This window comes from Macaca nemestrina, chromosome 13 (assembly GCF_043159975.1).
Source record: "Macaca nemestrina isolate mMacNem1 chromosome 13, mMacNem.hap1, whole genome shotgun sequence".
In the NCBI taxonomy this organism is placed as follows: Eukaryota; Metazoa; Chordata; class Mammalia; order Primates; family Cercopithecidae; genus Macaca; species Macaca nemestrina.
Genome location: NC_092137.1, coordinates 32439429 through 32456126, shown reverse-complemented (window position 1 = coordinate 32456126; position 16698 = coordinate 32439429). Strand labels below are relative to the sequence as shown.

The following is a 16698-nucleotide window of genomic DNA, read 5'->3' as shown; positions in this document are numbered from 1 at the left end:
AATCAGCTCCTAACATTTCCTAGAATCAGAGGATTCTAGGAAACCCATTATTGGACCTCTCTGCAAAGATAGAATATAATGAACAATAACTCACCAGAAAAAAAATATCAAGGCATCACTTAACAGAGACTCTTAGAAAATTACACCAAATTAAAAGAAAGATGACAAGTTGCTAGAAAAATGGTCCATGTTCAATCCTTAATTTAGGGAAATAATTTCACTGATTCTAATATTAGCCAGTCTCCAAACTTACCTACCTGTAACTGGAAATCTGACAAATTTTGAATAAAATATTCATATATATATATAGTTTTCTGGTTTAATTTTAGTTCAGATGTTCAGAATACTTGAAGATAATGAAGGAATAATCAATCTTCAGATTCTAAATGATAGTTACTTTAATGTACTTCAAAATGTACTTGAATTCTTAAATTAGGCCAAGTGCAGTGGCTTACACCTGTAATCACAATACTTTAGAAGGTTAAGGCAGGCAAACTGCCTGAGCCCAGAAGTTTGAAACCAGCCTGGACAACATAGTGAAATCTCATCTCTACAAAAAATAAACAGAATTAGCTGGGCATGGTGGCACATGCCTGTAATCCCAGTTACTTGAGGGGTGAGGTGGGAGAACTGCTTGGGCCTGGGAGGCTGAGGCTACAGTGAGCTGTGATCACGCCACTGCACTCCAACTTGGGTGGCAGAGCAAGACCCTGTCCCAAATAAATGAATAAATAAAGTTAAATAAGCATGCTTTATTTAAACTGACATATAGGTATTAGATTTCTTAAGATTCTTTTAGCAGTGGTAAAACAGTGATAAGTCAGTCTATACCACTCACTTTAAGTTTCCTATTAAATAACATATTAAATAACATCTAGCCAAAATCATTTTTCTTAACTTCCCTCTAATTCGGCAAAGCTTTTTATAATGTCCCATTCTTATGCCTCTGTACTATGTTAATCCTTACACCTCATACCCTCCTCTTTTCCTACATAAAACTATGACTATTTTTCTTGACTAATTCTTCCTCTACCTGTGCAACTTAATCAGTTCTTTAATGCACAGATATTCAAGTTGCAATGCACTACTTGTAATGCTGCTTCTGTAGTTATCTAGTATATGGATAATTTGTATCCCAACTATAACGAGAATTTTAAAACTGTAAAACTTCTTTTATGCATTACCCTAAGCATCTACTACTGTGTTATGAATGCAGATGTCAAACAGTGGAAATAAACATGCATCAAAACAGAATACTTGTCAAAAACCCAATCTGAAGAATATTGTCTATTTGTTGATTTTATTAAAAAATTATGGCCTAGCGTAGTGTCTCACCCCTATAATCTCAACACTTTGGGGAGGATGAGGTATGTAGATCACTTGAGCAGGAATTCGAGACAAGTCTGGGCAACACCAGAAATCCTGTCTCTACAAAAAAAAAAAAATTAGGTTGGTGCAGAAGTTAGCCAGGCCCAGTGGCACACACCTGTAGTCTCAGCTACTCAGGGAAGCTGAGGTGGGCGGATTACCTGTGCCTGGGAAGGCTGAGGCTGCAGTGAGTAGTGATAGTGCCACTGTACTCCAGCCTGGGCAACAGAGTGAGACCCTGTCTCAAAAACAAAAAATAAAAATAATTGCTTTTTTAAAAAGTTGTATCTGAAAGAAAATACTCAGTTGTTAATTGCTTAAACAATTTTTTCCTGGCCAGGCACGCCTGTAATCCCAGCACTTTGGGAGGCCAAGGCAGGCAGATCACCTGAGGTCAGGAGTTTGAGACCAGCCTGGGCAACATGGTGAAACCCCATCTCTACAAAAAATACAAAAATTAGCCAGGTGTGATGGTGCACACCTGTAATCCCAGCTACTCAAGGAGGCTGAGGCACAAGAATCACTTGAACCTGACAGGCGGAGGTTGCAGTGAGCCGACATTGTGGCACTGCAGTCCAGTCTGGGCAAACAAGCATACCTGCATACAAGCAAGCATGCAACCAAGTTGCATAAAGTAAGTTTCTGAACAAGTAAAACAAAAGCGGTAACTTTGCTGAAGGCTACAAAGGCATACTGAGAAAAGTACTTTTCTACATTCTTTTTTTTACCTGATGATAAAATCCAGCTTGAGCCATGGGATCTGGTTGTGCCCACCTATAGCCTACATGAGGCCATGAGGTAAATGTCTCCCGTCTGTTAGCTTCACTATACATCAGTGATCTAAAAGTAAACATACTTTATGTAATTGAAGTTAGGCATCAAATCACAGTGAAACTTCTATTTAACAATGCAGAAAATAATTTTACTGGGTTATCAACAAAAACTGCAAATGGTCTGATGAGCAAGTTCAATATTTTACTTTAAACTAAAAATGATAATTTTTAGGAATTTCCCTTAAACAGAAAGGGAAGGAGAAAACCTGATTGGTGGCTGCAGCTGATAAACAATTCTAGGGGTAGATTACATACGTTTTCATATTAAAATACACCAGCTCACCAAGAGTCAAAGTATAACAGAAAGTACCAGAGTAATATATATATATATATTTTTGAGACAGTCTTGCTCTGTTGCCTAGGCTGGAGTGCAGTGGTGTGATCTCGGTTCACTGCAAGCTCCACCTCCTGGGTTCACGCCATTCTCCTGCCTCAGCCTCCCGAGTAGCTGGGACTACAGGCACCCGCCACCATGCCCAGCTAATTTTTTTTGTATTTTTCAGTAGAGATGGGGTTTCACCATGTTAGCCAGGATGGTCTCGATCTCCTGACCTCGTGATCCGCCCGTCTCGGCCTCCCAAAGTGCTGAGATTACAGGCGTGAGCCACTGCATCCGGCCCAGAGTAATTTTTTAAAGGACCATAGTAAACTTTAGAAGAGTCCAAAAGATTTTAAGAATCTTAAAAGAATTAAAAGAATTTTAAGAAAGGATAAGCCAAGTTTATTCATCCTAACATAAAATTACAACTGATAACAGAAAGAAAAAGTGGTAAAGGTCATGACAAAGAAAACAGGAAAATACTCTTCTAAATTCTTCCCTTAAATTAGCACATGATTTTCTATAAAATTGCTAGTAACTTCAGGTTCACCCATAGTTGTATTCAAGTTTTTAAACAAATAGCTGTTGGGTTAGAAAAGCATTCTCAGTTTCATGTTATATATGTCTTTAGGATCAGTCTTAGAACAGAAGACCTATCTCATTTCGTTATACTACCCAACAAAACAGCAGTAGCATCCAATAGACCTAACTCAAACCTTCCACAGACCTAAGTTCATCAAAGCCTTCATAGGCTCCTAGATTCATTTTTAATGAAACAAACACCACAGTCTATATCAAAATTAATATTTTGGGACATTTTAACACCTCTAAAAATATTGAATATCCTATCTAATGGCTGCATTTCCTAAAATAGAACATTTACCACAGCTTGCACTGATTTCTTTAGAAACACTGCAACTGTTTGCAAAGAAAATAGCTCTGCAGAGCTGACTCTTTTATAATCTCAAAATAGGCATAGATCTCAGACAAGAAGCACTTGTTCTAATTACGTATTTTTCCTTTTTTCTCATCTCAGACACATCCCAAAGAATATTTTAATGACAGCCATAGGACATATCACCAGATAATCTGATTAAAAATGATAGTCTGCATTTTGCCCATGAGATTACTCCTACAGAATATAAAAATTTTCCCCAATTGTTAATACAACTAATAAAAGTTATATATGTAACAACAAAATCACTTAACAAAAAGATGGCAAGTGATTAAGCAAAAATCAGTTTACTGAAAGATAAATTGATAAATATTGCTACTGAACTAGAAGAGTCATACTAAAAATAATAGAAGTTTAAAATGAATTCATTCAGTAGTGCCTTTGATAACATCAGCACATACTATTTATAAATGTACTTCAGAAAGATGCTTAGGAAATTACAACTCACATCCAATGGAAATGTAAAAATATAAATACTACAGCTGGGCACAGTGGCTCACACCTGTAATCCCAGCACTCCAGGAGGCCAAGACGGGTAGCTCACCTTGAGGTCAGGTTCGAGACCAGCCTGGCCAACATGGTGAAACCCTGTCTCTACTAAAAATACAAAAAATTAGCCAGGCATGCCAGGTGCAGTGGCTCACGCCTGTAATCCCAGCACTTTGGGAGGCCAAGGCAGGCAGATCATGAGGTCAGGAGATCGAGACCATCCTGGCTAACATGGCAAAACCCCATTTCTACTAAAAATACAAAAAATTAGCTGGTCATGGTGGCAGGCGCCTGTAGTCCCAGCTACTCCGGAGGCTGAGGCAGGAGAACGGCGTGAACATGGGAGGCGGAACTTGCAGTGAGCCGAGATCGTGCCACTGCACTCCAGCCTGGGTGACAGAGCGAGACTCTGTCTCAAAACATAAAAAAAAAAAGAAAATTTCGCTGGGCACAGTGGCTCATGCCTATAATCCCAGAACTTTGGGAGGCCAAGGAGGACAGATCACCTGAGGTAGGGAGTTCGAGACCAGCCTGACCATGGAGAAACCATGTCTCTACTAAAAATACAAAATTAGCCGGGCATGGTGGCACATGCCTGTAATCCCAGATACTAGGGAGGCTGAGGCAGGAGAATCACTTGAACCTGGGAGGCAGAGGTTGCAGTGAGCCGAAATCGTGCCGTTGCACTCCAGTCTGGGCAACAAGAGGGAAACTCTATCTCAAAAAAAAAAAAAAAAAAAAAAAAATTAGCCAGGCATGGTGGTGGACACTTATAATTCCAGCTACTCAAGAGGCTGAAGCAAGAGAATCTCTTGAACCTGGGAGGCGGAGGTTTCAGTGAACCGAGATCGCGCCATTACACTCCAGCCTGGGCAACAAGAGTGAAACTCCGTCTCAAAAATAAATAAATAAATACTAAATGAGAAGGCAAACAAAAATCTAATCAAAATTGCTGGGTGTTATATTTCAGTATTGCATTTCTAAACCTCAGTACTTTTAGTAAAAATCTCAATGCCATTTCAAATAGCAAATCATTTAAGTTTTTAAATGAATGTGGTACTGGCTTTCTAATTAAACAAAATAGGCATTCAAAAAAAACTCTAACAAAGAAAATGGGCCGGGCACGGTGGCTCAAGCCTGTAATCCCAGCACTTTGGGAGGCCGAGGCGGGTGGATCACGAGGTCAGGAGATCGAGACTATCCTGGCTAACATGGTGAAACCCCGTCTCTACTAAAAATACAAAAAACTAGCCAGGCGTGGTGGTGGGCGCCTGTAGTCCCAGCTACTTGGGAGGCTGAGGCGGGAGAATGGCGTGAACCCGGGAGGCGGAGCTTGCAGTGAGCCGAGATCACGCCACTGCACTCCAGCCTGGGAGACACAGCGAGACTCCGTCTCAAAAAAAAAAAAAAAAAAGAAAATGATGGTTTAGGTATGATTTTTGTAATACTGTTTAAATCTAGTGCAAGCAGCATAAAAAAATGTTAACTCAAAATTATTCTTATTATTTTTTAAACTCTTTTTTTTTTTCATTGTAAAATGATAGCACTTTCCTTATACTCACCTTTGGGCATGATAAGATAGGCAAAATTTATCTCAAAGGTCACGAAATGTCATCAATGGAAAAACAGTTATTATTCACTGAATAATTATAATAATTTTAACTAAAATATTTACTAAGCAAGTACTAAACTGGAATTTTCAAAACGCGGCTTTATAACCCCTTCAAATACTTTTAGTGTACTAAAAAATAGTGTTTAAAAATAGCAATTCAAGCAGTAGTTTACTTTAAACCTGGTTTTTAGATTCTAATTCATATTGAATTTTTTTTATTTCAAAATGAGGCTAGAAATTTTGAAATTTTTAAAAATCATAAGCAGATTTTCTAGTTATTCTTGTTTAATGCAAAAACTAATCAATTACACCTCACTGTCACCTTTCTTTGTAAGCAAGGTTCATACCTGTCTACAGAACGGCCTGGCCCCACTCCGAGTTCGGGACGTGCACTAGGTAAGAGGTAAGACAATCTGTCCATCACTGAGGACGCCACAGGTAAGGCAGCAACATTTTGATTTATTTTCTTGAGTTCATTTACAATGGCACTGGCAATGGACTTCAACACATGATGAGGAAGATGAAATGTAACTGTGGCCCACTGAAAGAAAATGCGAGTATAAGCAAAGGAAAATGTACTCAACAGTTTTAACCAAAATCATAACTTAACCATTATCAAATAAAGAACTACTCACCAGTTTCAAGTCAGTTTTCTTCATTAGTTTATCATTTAAAGTAGAAACTTGCAGTTATAAAAAAATAAAAAAATATCTTACAAGAGTCGAGATATGGAACCAACCTAAGTATCCATCAATGGGCGATTGGGTAAAGAAAATGTGCAGTAAAGACCAGGTGCAGTGGCTCACGCCTGTAATCCCAACACTCTGGGAAGCTTAGGAGGAATTAGTTTTAGTGATCTGGTGACTGCAGTTACTAATCATGTATTGTATATTTCTTTTTTCTTTTTTTTTACACTCTGTCTCCAGGCTGGAATACTGAGGCGCAATCTCGGTTCACTGCAACCTCTGGCTCCTGGGTTCAAGTGATTCTCCTGCCTCAGCCTCCATGAGTAGCTGGGATTACAGGCGTGTGCCACCACGCCTGGCTAATTTTTTTGTATTTTTAGTAAAGACGGGGTTTCACCAGGTTGGTCAGGCTGGTCTCGAACTCCTGACCGGATGATCTGCCCGCCTCGGCCTCCCAGAGTGCTAGGATTACAGGCATGAGCCACCGCCCCCTGGCCCATGTATTGTAAATTTCAAAATTGCTAAAAGAATAGTATACATTCTCACTACAAAGAAATGGTAAGTAGGTGAGTTGTTAGATATGTTAATTCACTTAATTTAATCTTTCTATAATATATACATATATTACAACATCACATTATACTCCATAAATAAATACAATTATTTGTCAATGAAAATTTTTTAATTTTTTAAATGAAACCTCAACTACCTACCCTGGAAAAGATAGTTCAGAACCAAACAGTAACACACGTTCTTATATATATATCACCAAAAATTAAGGACAACTAAAATCATCTGTCATTTTTCCTATTCATCCAGCACAATGTTAAGCACAGAGTAGGCACTCAAATACCTCCATCCATAAGAATATATTTAGACAATTACCATTATTGGAGTATATGAGGATTTAGTTCAGCATAGCAAACGCATGTTTTTGTTGCTATTGTCACCATAATCCAGCAACAGCAAATAAAAACACGGTCTTATAGTCACACATCTGGATTCTGAGCCCAGCTTCGCCATCAACAATATTCGATAAATGTTAGCCATGATTATTTAATATTACAAAAATTACTGAAGTTAGACCACAAAAATGCTAAGTACTATTCTCCCAGAGAAATAAGTCTATAATGTAATTTCATCTTTATATCCTGTCCCCAGTTCACCCATGAATGATTGCTACTCTTGTTTAGTACACTCAAGGCAGACTAGTATATTATTACTTATCTATACAATACTGGAAAAACTTGTGGCCAAAAACATGACTTGAATTGCTAAAAAAAGAAAAACAAACAGAGAGAGAGAGAGAGAGAATAAAAACTTCTAGACCTAATTAATCTGTTCACAGATCACAGTTTTTTATTGAAAGGGAGGATGACACCCCTTGAGAAAGGATCCTACGATACCCCAACTATATACAGTACTGTAAATCATACTCCAAACCTTCCCTCAAAAAGACCTATGGGCATTCACTACAGTGACTGTGCATGGGGGAAAAGATCTTTCAGGCATTACAAAAAAGTAGCACTGAACTGACCTAAAACATCACTGTGGTCCACGAAAGAGGGCACGCAGGATGGTCAAGCGATTAATAAAGTTTTGGCCCAAAGCTGTCTTAGAGAGTTCTATGGGTCTGTAAATCATTATTGTATAATAGTTACTTCCCCAGTCCCTGAATGCATAATATAAAACAGGCAACTGAAAACAATCCCCAAATCAGCTCTCTGCTCTTCTCTGTGGACCAGTAATACAGAAAACACCAAGTATAAGCCCCTAGAACTTTCCTTCTCTACAAAGATATTAAACTAAAGCAATGCTACATTCCTGAAGAAATTTTTTAGATTAATGCCACTGTGAAAGACTTGAGGCTGGGCACAGTGCCTTCATACCTATAGTCCTAGCACTTTGTGAAACTGCAGATGGAGGTTCGTTTGAGCCTAAAAGCCTGAGACCATCCTGGTCAACACAGCAAGATCTCATCTCTGCTAAAAAAAAATAATAGCCAGGCGTAATGGCATGCACCTGTCATCCCAGCTACTCAGGAGGCTGAGGTGGGAAAATCACTTGAGCCCAGGAGGACAAGGCTACAGTAAGCCAAAATCACATCATTGTACTCCAGCCTGAGTGAGAGAGCAAGACCCTGTCTCAGGAAGAAAAAAAAAAGAGAGAGAGAGAGAGACTTAAAAGATACAGAGGTAACCAAATGACCTCGTCCCCTTTACTGGCCTGTTGTAAATTGAAGAATGACTGTGGATGGTAAACTATCAGGTGGTGACTTCAATTTGCAGCTGATTTTCCAGATGAGGTATCTTTATTAAAGCAAATCAACAAATCCCCTGATACCCGGTAGGCAGTTACAGTTCTTTCCAATATGTTTCTATCTTTAGTTTTAAGGACTATCCAAGAAGTCCACTTTCACCTGGCAGGAACAATAATAAATCTTCCCAATATTTCCCTAAGACCACATCTCACGTTCTAGAAATCCTGATCATCATAACATCCTGCAGATCAACATACTGGTCCACTACATCATGACAGCACACTGATTGGTCCAGATGAAGATGAAACAGCAAGGAAATTAAATGCCTTAGTAAGGTGCAAACCAGAGAACAAGAGTCCCCAGAAAAACTCAAGATTCTGTAGCTGTGGTTAAGTTTCAGAGGTCCAGAGGTCTGGTTAGGTCAGTTCCCTCCAAACTGGAAGACAAGTTGCTCCAACTTGTAACACCAACCACAGAAACAAAAGCCACAATATTTAGTGGGCCTACTTGGATTTGGGAGCCGATATTCAGCACACTTCAATGTGTGCTCTAATCCAAGTATCAAGAAATATATAAGGGTGCCAATTTTGAGTAAGGTGCAGAACAAGAAACTCTGCAACAAGACCAGACTGTACTGCAAGATACTCTGCTACTTTTACCTTAAGAGCACTTTCAACGACACTGACACTAGAAGTCTATGGCAAATAATGATGCTGTAAGGAGCCTGTGGCAACCTAACTGGGACAATCACACAGCAGAATACTACGATCTTGGAGCAAAGCCATATTCTCTCATGCAAATGACCATTCTCCTTTTGAAAAACAACTCCTAGTTTCTTACTAGTCCCAGATAGAGATTATTATCTATCTATGAAACTAATGTCTACGAATTCAGAGCTGTCCAGATGCTATCTGACACACCAACCATAATATTGAGCACAAGCAACAAGTATCCTTCATCAAGTGTTTTATAAGAGATCCATCTTGACAAAGTCCAAAAGAAAAAACTGAATAAACAAGTGGCTCAGAATTCAATACCTACTCCCACTATAATGTCTCCTCCTTGTCCTACATCAATAGCTTCATGGGGAACTCCTTATGATGAAATAATATGAGGGGAAAACACTCTTGGTCCTGATTTACAGATGGTTCTGCATGATATGCTAGTGCTACCCTGAAGTGGATGGCTACAGAGTTACAGCCCCAATCACAAGGACAGTGGTGAAGGTAAATCTTCTCAATAGCTAGAACTTCAGTCAGTATATGTGAGTATTCTTGTATGGATTTAGTTGGCCAGAAGTAAAGATCCTCACTAATTAACGGAGAGTTGCTAATTTGTTAGCTAGATGGTCAGGCACTTGGAAGAAACAGGACTAGAAGACCAGCAGCAAGGAGGTCAAAAACAAAGGTCTATGAATAGAACTCCCAGAGGGCAAAAATATTTACGAAATATGTCAATGCACACCAAAAGCCATCCATTTCAGAGGAAATGGGAGAAATTATACACATTATATACATGACAGTAAGCCTCTCTCCAAGGGCACTCCAGTGCTTGCTCAACGGACCTGTGTGCAAACTACCATGGCAAAAGATATGGAGGCTATGCACGGGCCCAAAAATGTAAACTTCCCTGTACAAATACTAACCAGGCTACAGCTGTTGCTGATTGCCTAATCTGCCAAACAGCAGTTAACAAAGTTGGGTGGCCAATATCACGCCATTTCCCAGGGGGAATAGCCAGCCATCTGATGGTAGGTTGATTATACGGGATTCCTAGTCATGGACTAGGCAGCAATTTGTCTTCAACATAACAAATATATATTCTAGGTATGCATTTACCTGTTCTGTCCATAGGCTTCTGCTGTAATATTACACAGTCTATTGCCTGTGGACTGACAGAATGTCATGGTATTGTAGAAAACTTTGCTTCTGATCAAGAAAAGTATTTCAAAGCAAAAAAAAAAAAAAAAAATTTCCCACTGGTCTTACTGTGCATTATCCTGATGAAGTTGGCCTGGCAGAAAAGCTCAATGGTCTACTAAAGACTCATTTTCAACACTAACTGCAAGAAACATGCTGAAAGGTTATAGGGTTCTACCTTACAAGATAAAGCATATGCTCTGATTCAACCAAAAATGTATGCCAGTTTCTCTAAGCATGCCCACTATTATATTTAGTAAACCCATTCACAGATTTTTTTTTTTAAGCTTTCAGCTCTACAGGTCTTACTCCCAAGGGAGGAATGTTCCTGCAGGGGTACAACAACACTTCCATTGAAGTTGGTGTTGAGATTGCTACCCAGCAACTTTGAGGTCCTCTTGCCACTGAATAAATAGGCAAAGAAGTACGTTATTCTACTAGTTTGTATGACTGGAACTGACAAGAGGAAAACTGGATTGATGCTAAATAACAGAGGCAAGGAGAACTTACGCAGAACCCAGGAGATTCTCTAGGATGCCCCTTAATACTTCCAAGTCCAATAGTAAAGGTGAAGTAACAATTACAACTTAAAATACAGCACCAGCCAGGCTTGGTGGCTCACACCTGTAATCCCAACACTTTGGGAGGCCGAGGCAGTGGATCACCTGAGGTCAGGAGTTCGAGACCAGCCTGGCCAAAGTGGTGAAACCCCGTCTCTACCAAAAATACAAAAAATTAGCCAGGTGTGGTGGTGGGCGCCTATAGTCCAAGCTACTCGGGAGGCTGAGGCAGAAGAATGGCTTGAACCCAGGAGGCGGAGGTTGCAGTGAGCTGAGATCATGCCACTGCATTCCGGCCTGGGTGACAAAGTGAGACTCCATCTCAAAAAATAACATAAAATAAAATAAAAACACAGCACCACGGAGGATTCAGATTCTTCAAGAGTGAAGACGGGTTGCTCCACTACGTAAAGAATCCTGACCAGCTGAGGTGCTGAATGATGATAGAGCTGATAAGAAACAGGTAATAGAAAAAAAAAGAAATTATATTATCTTCTTGACTATTATGCATCCTCTTGACCAATATACCCTCTTGACCATTATAAACTGAGGACTAGGCTGGGCGCAGTGGCTCACACCTATAATCCCACTACTTTGGGAGGCCAAGGTGGGCAGATCACAAGGTCAGGAGTTCAAGACCAGCCTGACCAATATGGTGAAACCCCATCTCTATTAAAAATACAAAAATTAGCCAGGAGTGGTGGCATGTGCCTATAATCCCAGCTACTCAGGAGGCTGAGGCAGGAGAACCACCTGAACCCAGGAGGCAGAGGTTGCAGTGAGCCGAGATCATACCACTGCACTCCAGCCTGGGTGACAGAGAGAGACTCTGTCTAAAAAACAAATAAAAAAAATTAAATTAAAAAATTAAATAAACTGAGGACTAGGCCACACGTGGTGGCTCACACCTGTAATCCCAGCATTTTGGGAGGCAAAGTTGGGTTGATCACGAGGTCAGGAGTTCAAGACCAGCCTGACCAACATGGTGAAACCCCACGTCTATTAAAAATGCAAAAATTAGCCAGGCATGGTGGCACGCATCTGTAATCCCAGCTACTCAGGAGGCTGGGGCAGAAGAATTGCTTGAACCCAGGAGGCAGAAGTTGCAGCGAGCCAAGATTGCGCCACTGCATTCCAGCCTGGGCAACAGAGCAAGACTCTGTCTCCAAAAACAAAAATAAATTTTTTAAAAAGCATAATAGTTCTGTTACATGAAAGTTCAAATATATAAAGTATGAATGGAGATGCTAAGTAGCCAACAGGGTAGACTGTGCCAGTTAAACTGTTGTCTCTGAGTTCCAAATCTACCCTTTAATTCTCTGCTCTATCAGGTTGGGGCTAGGACTCTGCATACTATATTTCCTCTTTTCAACCAGTTTCCTGGCTTTTAGGTTCTGCCAGCAGCAGTATAGGAAGGAAACTGGAAAGAAAGATGAAAGAAGAAAGACTTGCTCCTTCTTATTTACTGGCCACTGCTGTCAGCACTGTTTCAGCAAAGGACCTGACGCAGTAGTTGATTCTTCCAGTCTTCAGCATTTTGTTTTGGTTTGGTTCTTTTAGCATTATGAGATCCAGTTTCATAGAGCTCCCTCAGAGATACTACCAACAGTCAAGTAGCATCTCTCTTCAGAGATCTGAGTCCCAGTTTTGCAAGGTCCTCGTCCACGCTCCTGAGCTACCAACTGGGTAGCAGTTCCTAGTACCAGATCCACGGGGCCTATTCTCTTAAGTTTCTAGGTTCTGATAACCCCTAATCTTTGTTCCTCCAGACCTAGGTGAAAACTGCTTCCTATAGTTATCTCTGTTATCTCAGGATATCCTTTTCACTTTTTCAGTTTTCGAACACCAGTTAATTTCTTATAATACATTATTTCTGTTGAAATTCATAGTACAGTTTCTGTTTTCCTAAATAAAATGTCCCATCAATAAAGTAAGGTATAATAAAATCATGATAAATCAACCAAAAAAAAAAAAAAAAAAACACCTCAATGCAAATATTAAGAAGAACACAGATGATCTCTGAGGGTATGAGAAGATATCCAAGATAAATTCTTGAGTGAAAAAAAGCAAGGTGGCCAGGCTCGGTAGCTCACGCCTGTAATCCCAGAATTTTGGGAGGCCGAGGCAGGGGAATCACAAGGTTAGGAGCTCAAGACAAGCCTGGCCAACATAGTGAAACCCCACTTCTACTAAAAATACAAAAATTAGCCAGGCATGGCAGCGTGCGCCTGTAATCCCAGCTACTCAGGAGGCTGAGGAAGAATAGCATGAACCCACGAGGCGGAGGCTGCAGTGAACTGAGATCACACCACATCACTCCAGCCTAAGAGCCAGGCGCAGTGGCTCACGCCTGTAATCCCAGCACTCTGGGAGGCCGAGGCGGGCAGATCACCTGAGGTCAGGAGTTCGCAACCTGCCTGACCAACATGGTGAAACCCTGCCTCTGCTAAAAAATACAAAATTAGCCTGGCGTGGTAGCACACACCTGTAATCCCAGTTACTCAGGAGGCTGAGGCAGGAGAATCACTTGAACCCGGGAGGCAGAGGTTGCAGTGAACCGAGATCGTGCCATTGCACTGCAGCCTGGGAAACAAGAGTGAAACCCTGTCTCAAAAGAAAAAATAAAAGGAAAAAAGCAAGGTGTATCACAACACAGTATTGGTATATTTTAGTATAGTTACAACTGTACTTGAGAAGAATCTTTGTAAATGCCCAAGTTACTTATAGGAAAATGGCTTTTACCTTCTACCTTATACCCTTCAATATGGAAGTTTCATATGTAGTATAACTTAGAAAAGGTCTTAAAAGAAAAATATGGAGGAAATCAATAAAAATGTATCCAAGGATTTAATTGAAAGCACCCTCTCTCATATACATCCCAGTATGCCAAAAAATTTCAGAGAAAGCACAAAATGGCTCAATTTCCAAAGACACAGTCCATTCTTATCCAAGCATCCAAGCTCACAACCTAACAAGGAAGCTTCTTTCATCAGCTTCTTGACCAATCCAGGTCTATCAGGCACTAAGGAAGATTTAAGGAAGCATCAGAAAACACAATAAGCAAAATAGTCCCCACAAACTGAAGTTAAGCTTCGATTAAAAAGTTTCAAAGTTTCAACTTTTTTGTTTTTTTGGTAAAAGAGTCTCACTCTATCCCCCAGGCTGGAGTGCAGTGGCGCAATCTCTGCAATCTCGGCTCACTGCAACCTCCGCCTCCCGGGTTCAAGTGACTCTCACACCTCAGCCTCCAAGTAGCTGGGATTACAGGCGCCTGCCACCACACCTGGCTAATTTTAGTATTTTTAGTAGAGACGGGGTTTCGCCATGTTGGCCAGGCTGATCTCAAACTCCTGACCTCAGGTGATGTGCCCACCTCGGCCTCCGAAAGTGCTGGGATTACAGGCGTGAGCCACCATGCCTGGCCAGTTTCAACTTTAAGATGACTTATAAGCACATTTTGCTTTTTAAAAGAAAAACCTAGAATTAGAACATTTCCAAAAGGAGAGGAAACAGCAAAAGAATGGAGGTGTCCATTGTAATATAACCCCAAAAGAGGCAGTCTATTAACTTCTTACCTTGGCAACTTTGTGGTTTGCTGCAGTCTCATGAGATGTATTTTTTAAACCATCTTTGAGCTGTGTGATGAACAAATCATAACCCTCCGTACTAGAAATATCTACCTTTTCTAAACATGCTGATAAGAGCTGCTGTGCCTAAAAAATAAAAAATAAACAGAAAATTCAACACAAGAACAACAAAAAATTAAATTTAGATCCTCATTCAGATAGTTTAATATGCAATGATTATGATAGGTACTATACTAAACTTACCTTTTAACAAATCTAATTAATTAAACAATAATTTAAAAGCCTGTTATAAAATTAAACGAGATAAAGCAATGTATTCAGTGCAGCAGTACTACATGGTAAAGTTTAAATACAAAGTAGTTATTATAAACAAAATCAAGATAGAAAAATGGACAAGCTGAAACCATAAGCAAAAATAATACAGGAAAAAATCTGAAGAGACAAACTTAAAGTCCTCCAATGAGCTTTAAATACTCAAGTTATACAAAGTCATAATAGAGCACACTAAGTCAGCAAGTAATATGAAAAGGCCCTTTGCGTTGTTATCCACATATTCAATATGAACTTCCGTAATAAAGATATATGTTAATATAAGGTAAAGAGTTTATCTACACTGGGCAAATTAAACCTAAGACCCCATACACTTTAGGGAAGACAGTGACAAACTAATATGATGCAGTAAAGGAAGGCTGGAATGCTGGAAGATCTACAAACAATATTATCCGAACAACAGTTACAGCTGTGAGGAAAGTAAAAAGAGAAAAAAAAACAGTAGATGTACCAGCAGACAAGGTGGAGGAAGGGATAGAAGTTAAACACTTAGCATTTCACTGTAGTAGGAAAAACACTGACTTGAGAGTTAATAAGTGTTCAAGTATTTTATTGTAATTCTTTAAATCTTTGTTAAACCTGAACATAGTTTGACAGTGTTTTTCGCTGCTGATTATATATCCTGATATCAGCTGGTTTACATTCCTTAAATTAGGAGGAAAAAATGTTCAATTTTTTCAAATGGTTTTTCAAAGTTTCTACTTGTTCAAATCAAGTAGAACTAATTAATTATCTATCCAAAGATTTTAGACATGCCTCCAGACCCAAATACTCTGATGAGAAAAAGATAGCTTCTCTGTTTGTGGAACTCAAACTTCCAGCAACATGCTTTCAATATTAACATATAATAGACTATATAATAGACTATGTTATATGGCACTAAATGTAAAATTTAAGTGGATATACTTTATTGGATATTTTTTTTGATAACTTTCATAATAATTTAGCATGAACACAGAAATAATATCTCACTTTATTAGAAAACACAACATAACCTTTTACATTCTATTTAAGGTGATGCAAAATCCAGTAATTGTGAAAAATGTACTTTCAAACTGCAGGATATGAACCCACACAAAAAGAATTTAAGTTGGGCTAGACTTAAAAATTAAGAAAATTTAACACTACAGAAAAGTATATAGGGCTAAAACTTAAAACTCAAATTATTGAAAGACATGATGCATAGCAAAAATTACTGGTTGTGTGGCCGGGCACGGTGGCTCACGCCTATAATCCCAGCACTTTGGGAGGCCAAGGCAGGCGGATCAATTGCAGTGAGGAATTCAAGACCAGTCTGGCCAACAAGGTGAAACCCGTCTCTACTAAAAATACAAAAATTAGCTGGGTGTGGTGGCGCATGCCTGTAATCCCAGCTACTCGGGAGGCCGAGGCAAGAGAATTACTTGAACCTGGGATATGAAGGTTGCAGTGAGCCAAGGTTGAGCCACTGCACTCTAGCCTGGGTGACAGAGCAAGACTCTGTCTCAAAGAAAAAAAAAAAAAATACTGGTGTTCACCAGTGTGTACTCCTCTCTCATTTTAAAATATTTAAAACAAAAAGGAAAGAACCACCTTTTTCCCAGTCTCCCTCTCAGCTTGGTGTGGCCATGTGACTAAATTCTGTCTAATGGGGTAAATATGAGGTTATATGAGAGAGTATTTGAGTTGTGAAAGGCAGAAAGAGAACAAGAACAAACGAGTAGGAGAGGGGGCGGGGGTTAAGGGACAGGGAAAAGGAAGGAGGGAAGAGTGAGATGCCACAGTGCTCTCCTCTAGCCTC

General features: G+C 39.6%; 1 protein-coding gene across 10 annotated transcripts in view; it reads right to left on the bottom strand.

Annotated features, from left to right (window-relative positions):
• The window catches only part of LOC105464812 (baculoviral IAP repeat containing 6), a 259579-nt gene that overhangs the window by 220420 nt on the left and 22461 nt on the right, over window positions 1-16698 (bottom strand). For all 10 annotated transcript variants that reach the window (XR_011611589.1, XM_071076482.1, XM_071076475.1 and 7 more), the window contains exons 3-5: window positions 14577-14714; window positions 5924-6117; window positions 2097-2208 (exon numbers count right to left, since the gene is read on the bottom strand). Coding sequence is in view for 9 of the 10 variants with exons in the window: in XM_071076482.1 (XP_070932583.1) it covers window positions 2097-2208; window positions 5924-6117; window positions 14577-14714 (444 nt within the window). In the remaining variant the exon portion in view is untranslated. The remainder of the gene's footprint in view (window positions 1-2096; window positions 2209-5923; window positions 6118-14576; window positions 14715-16698) is intronic.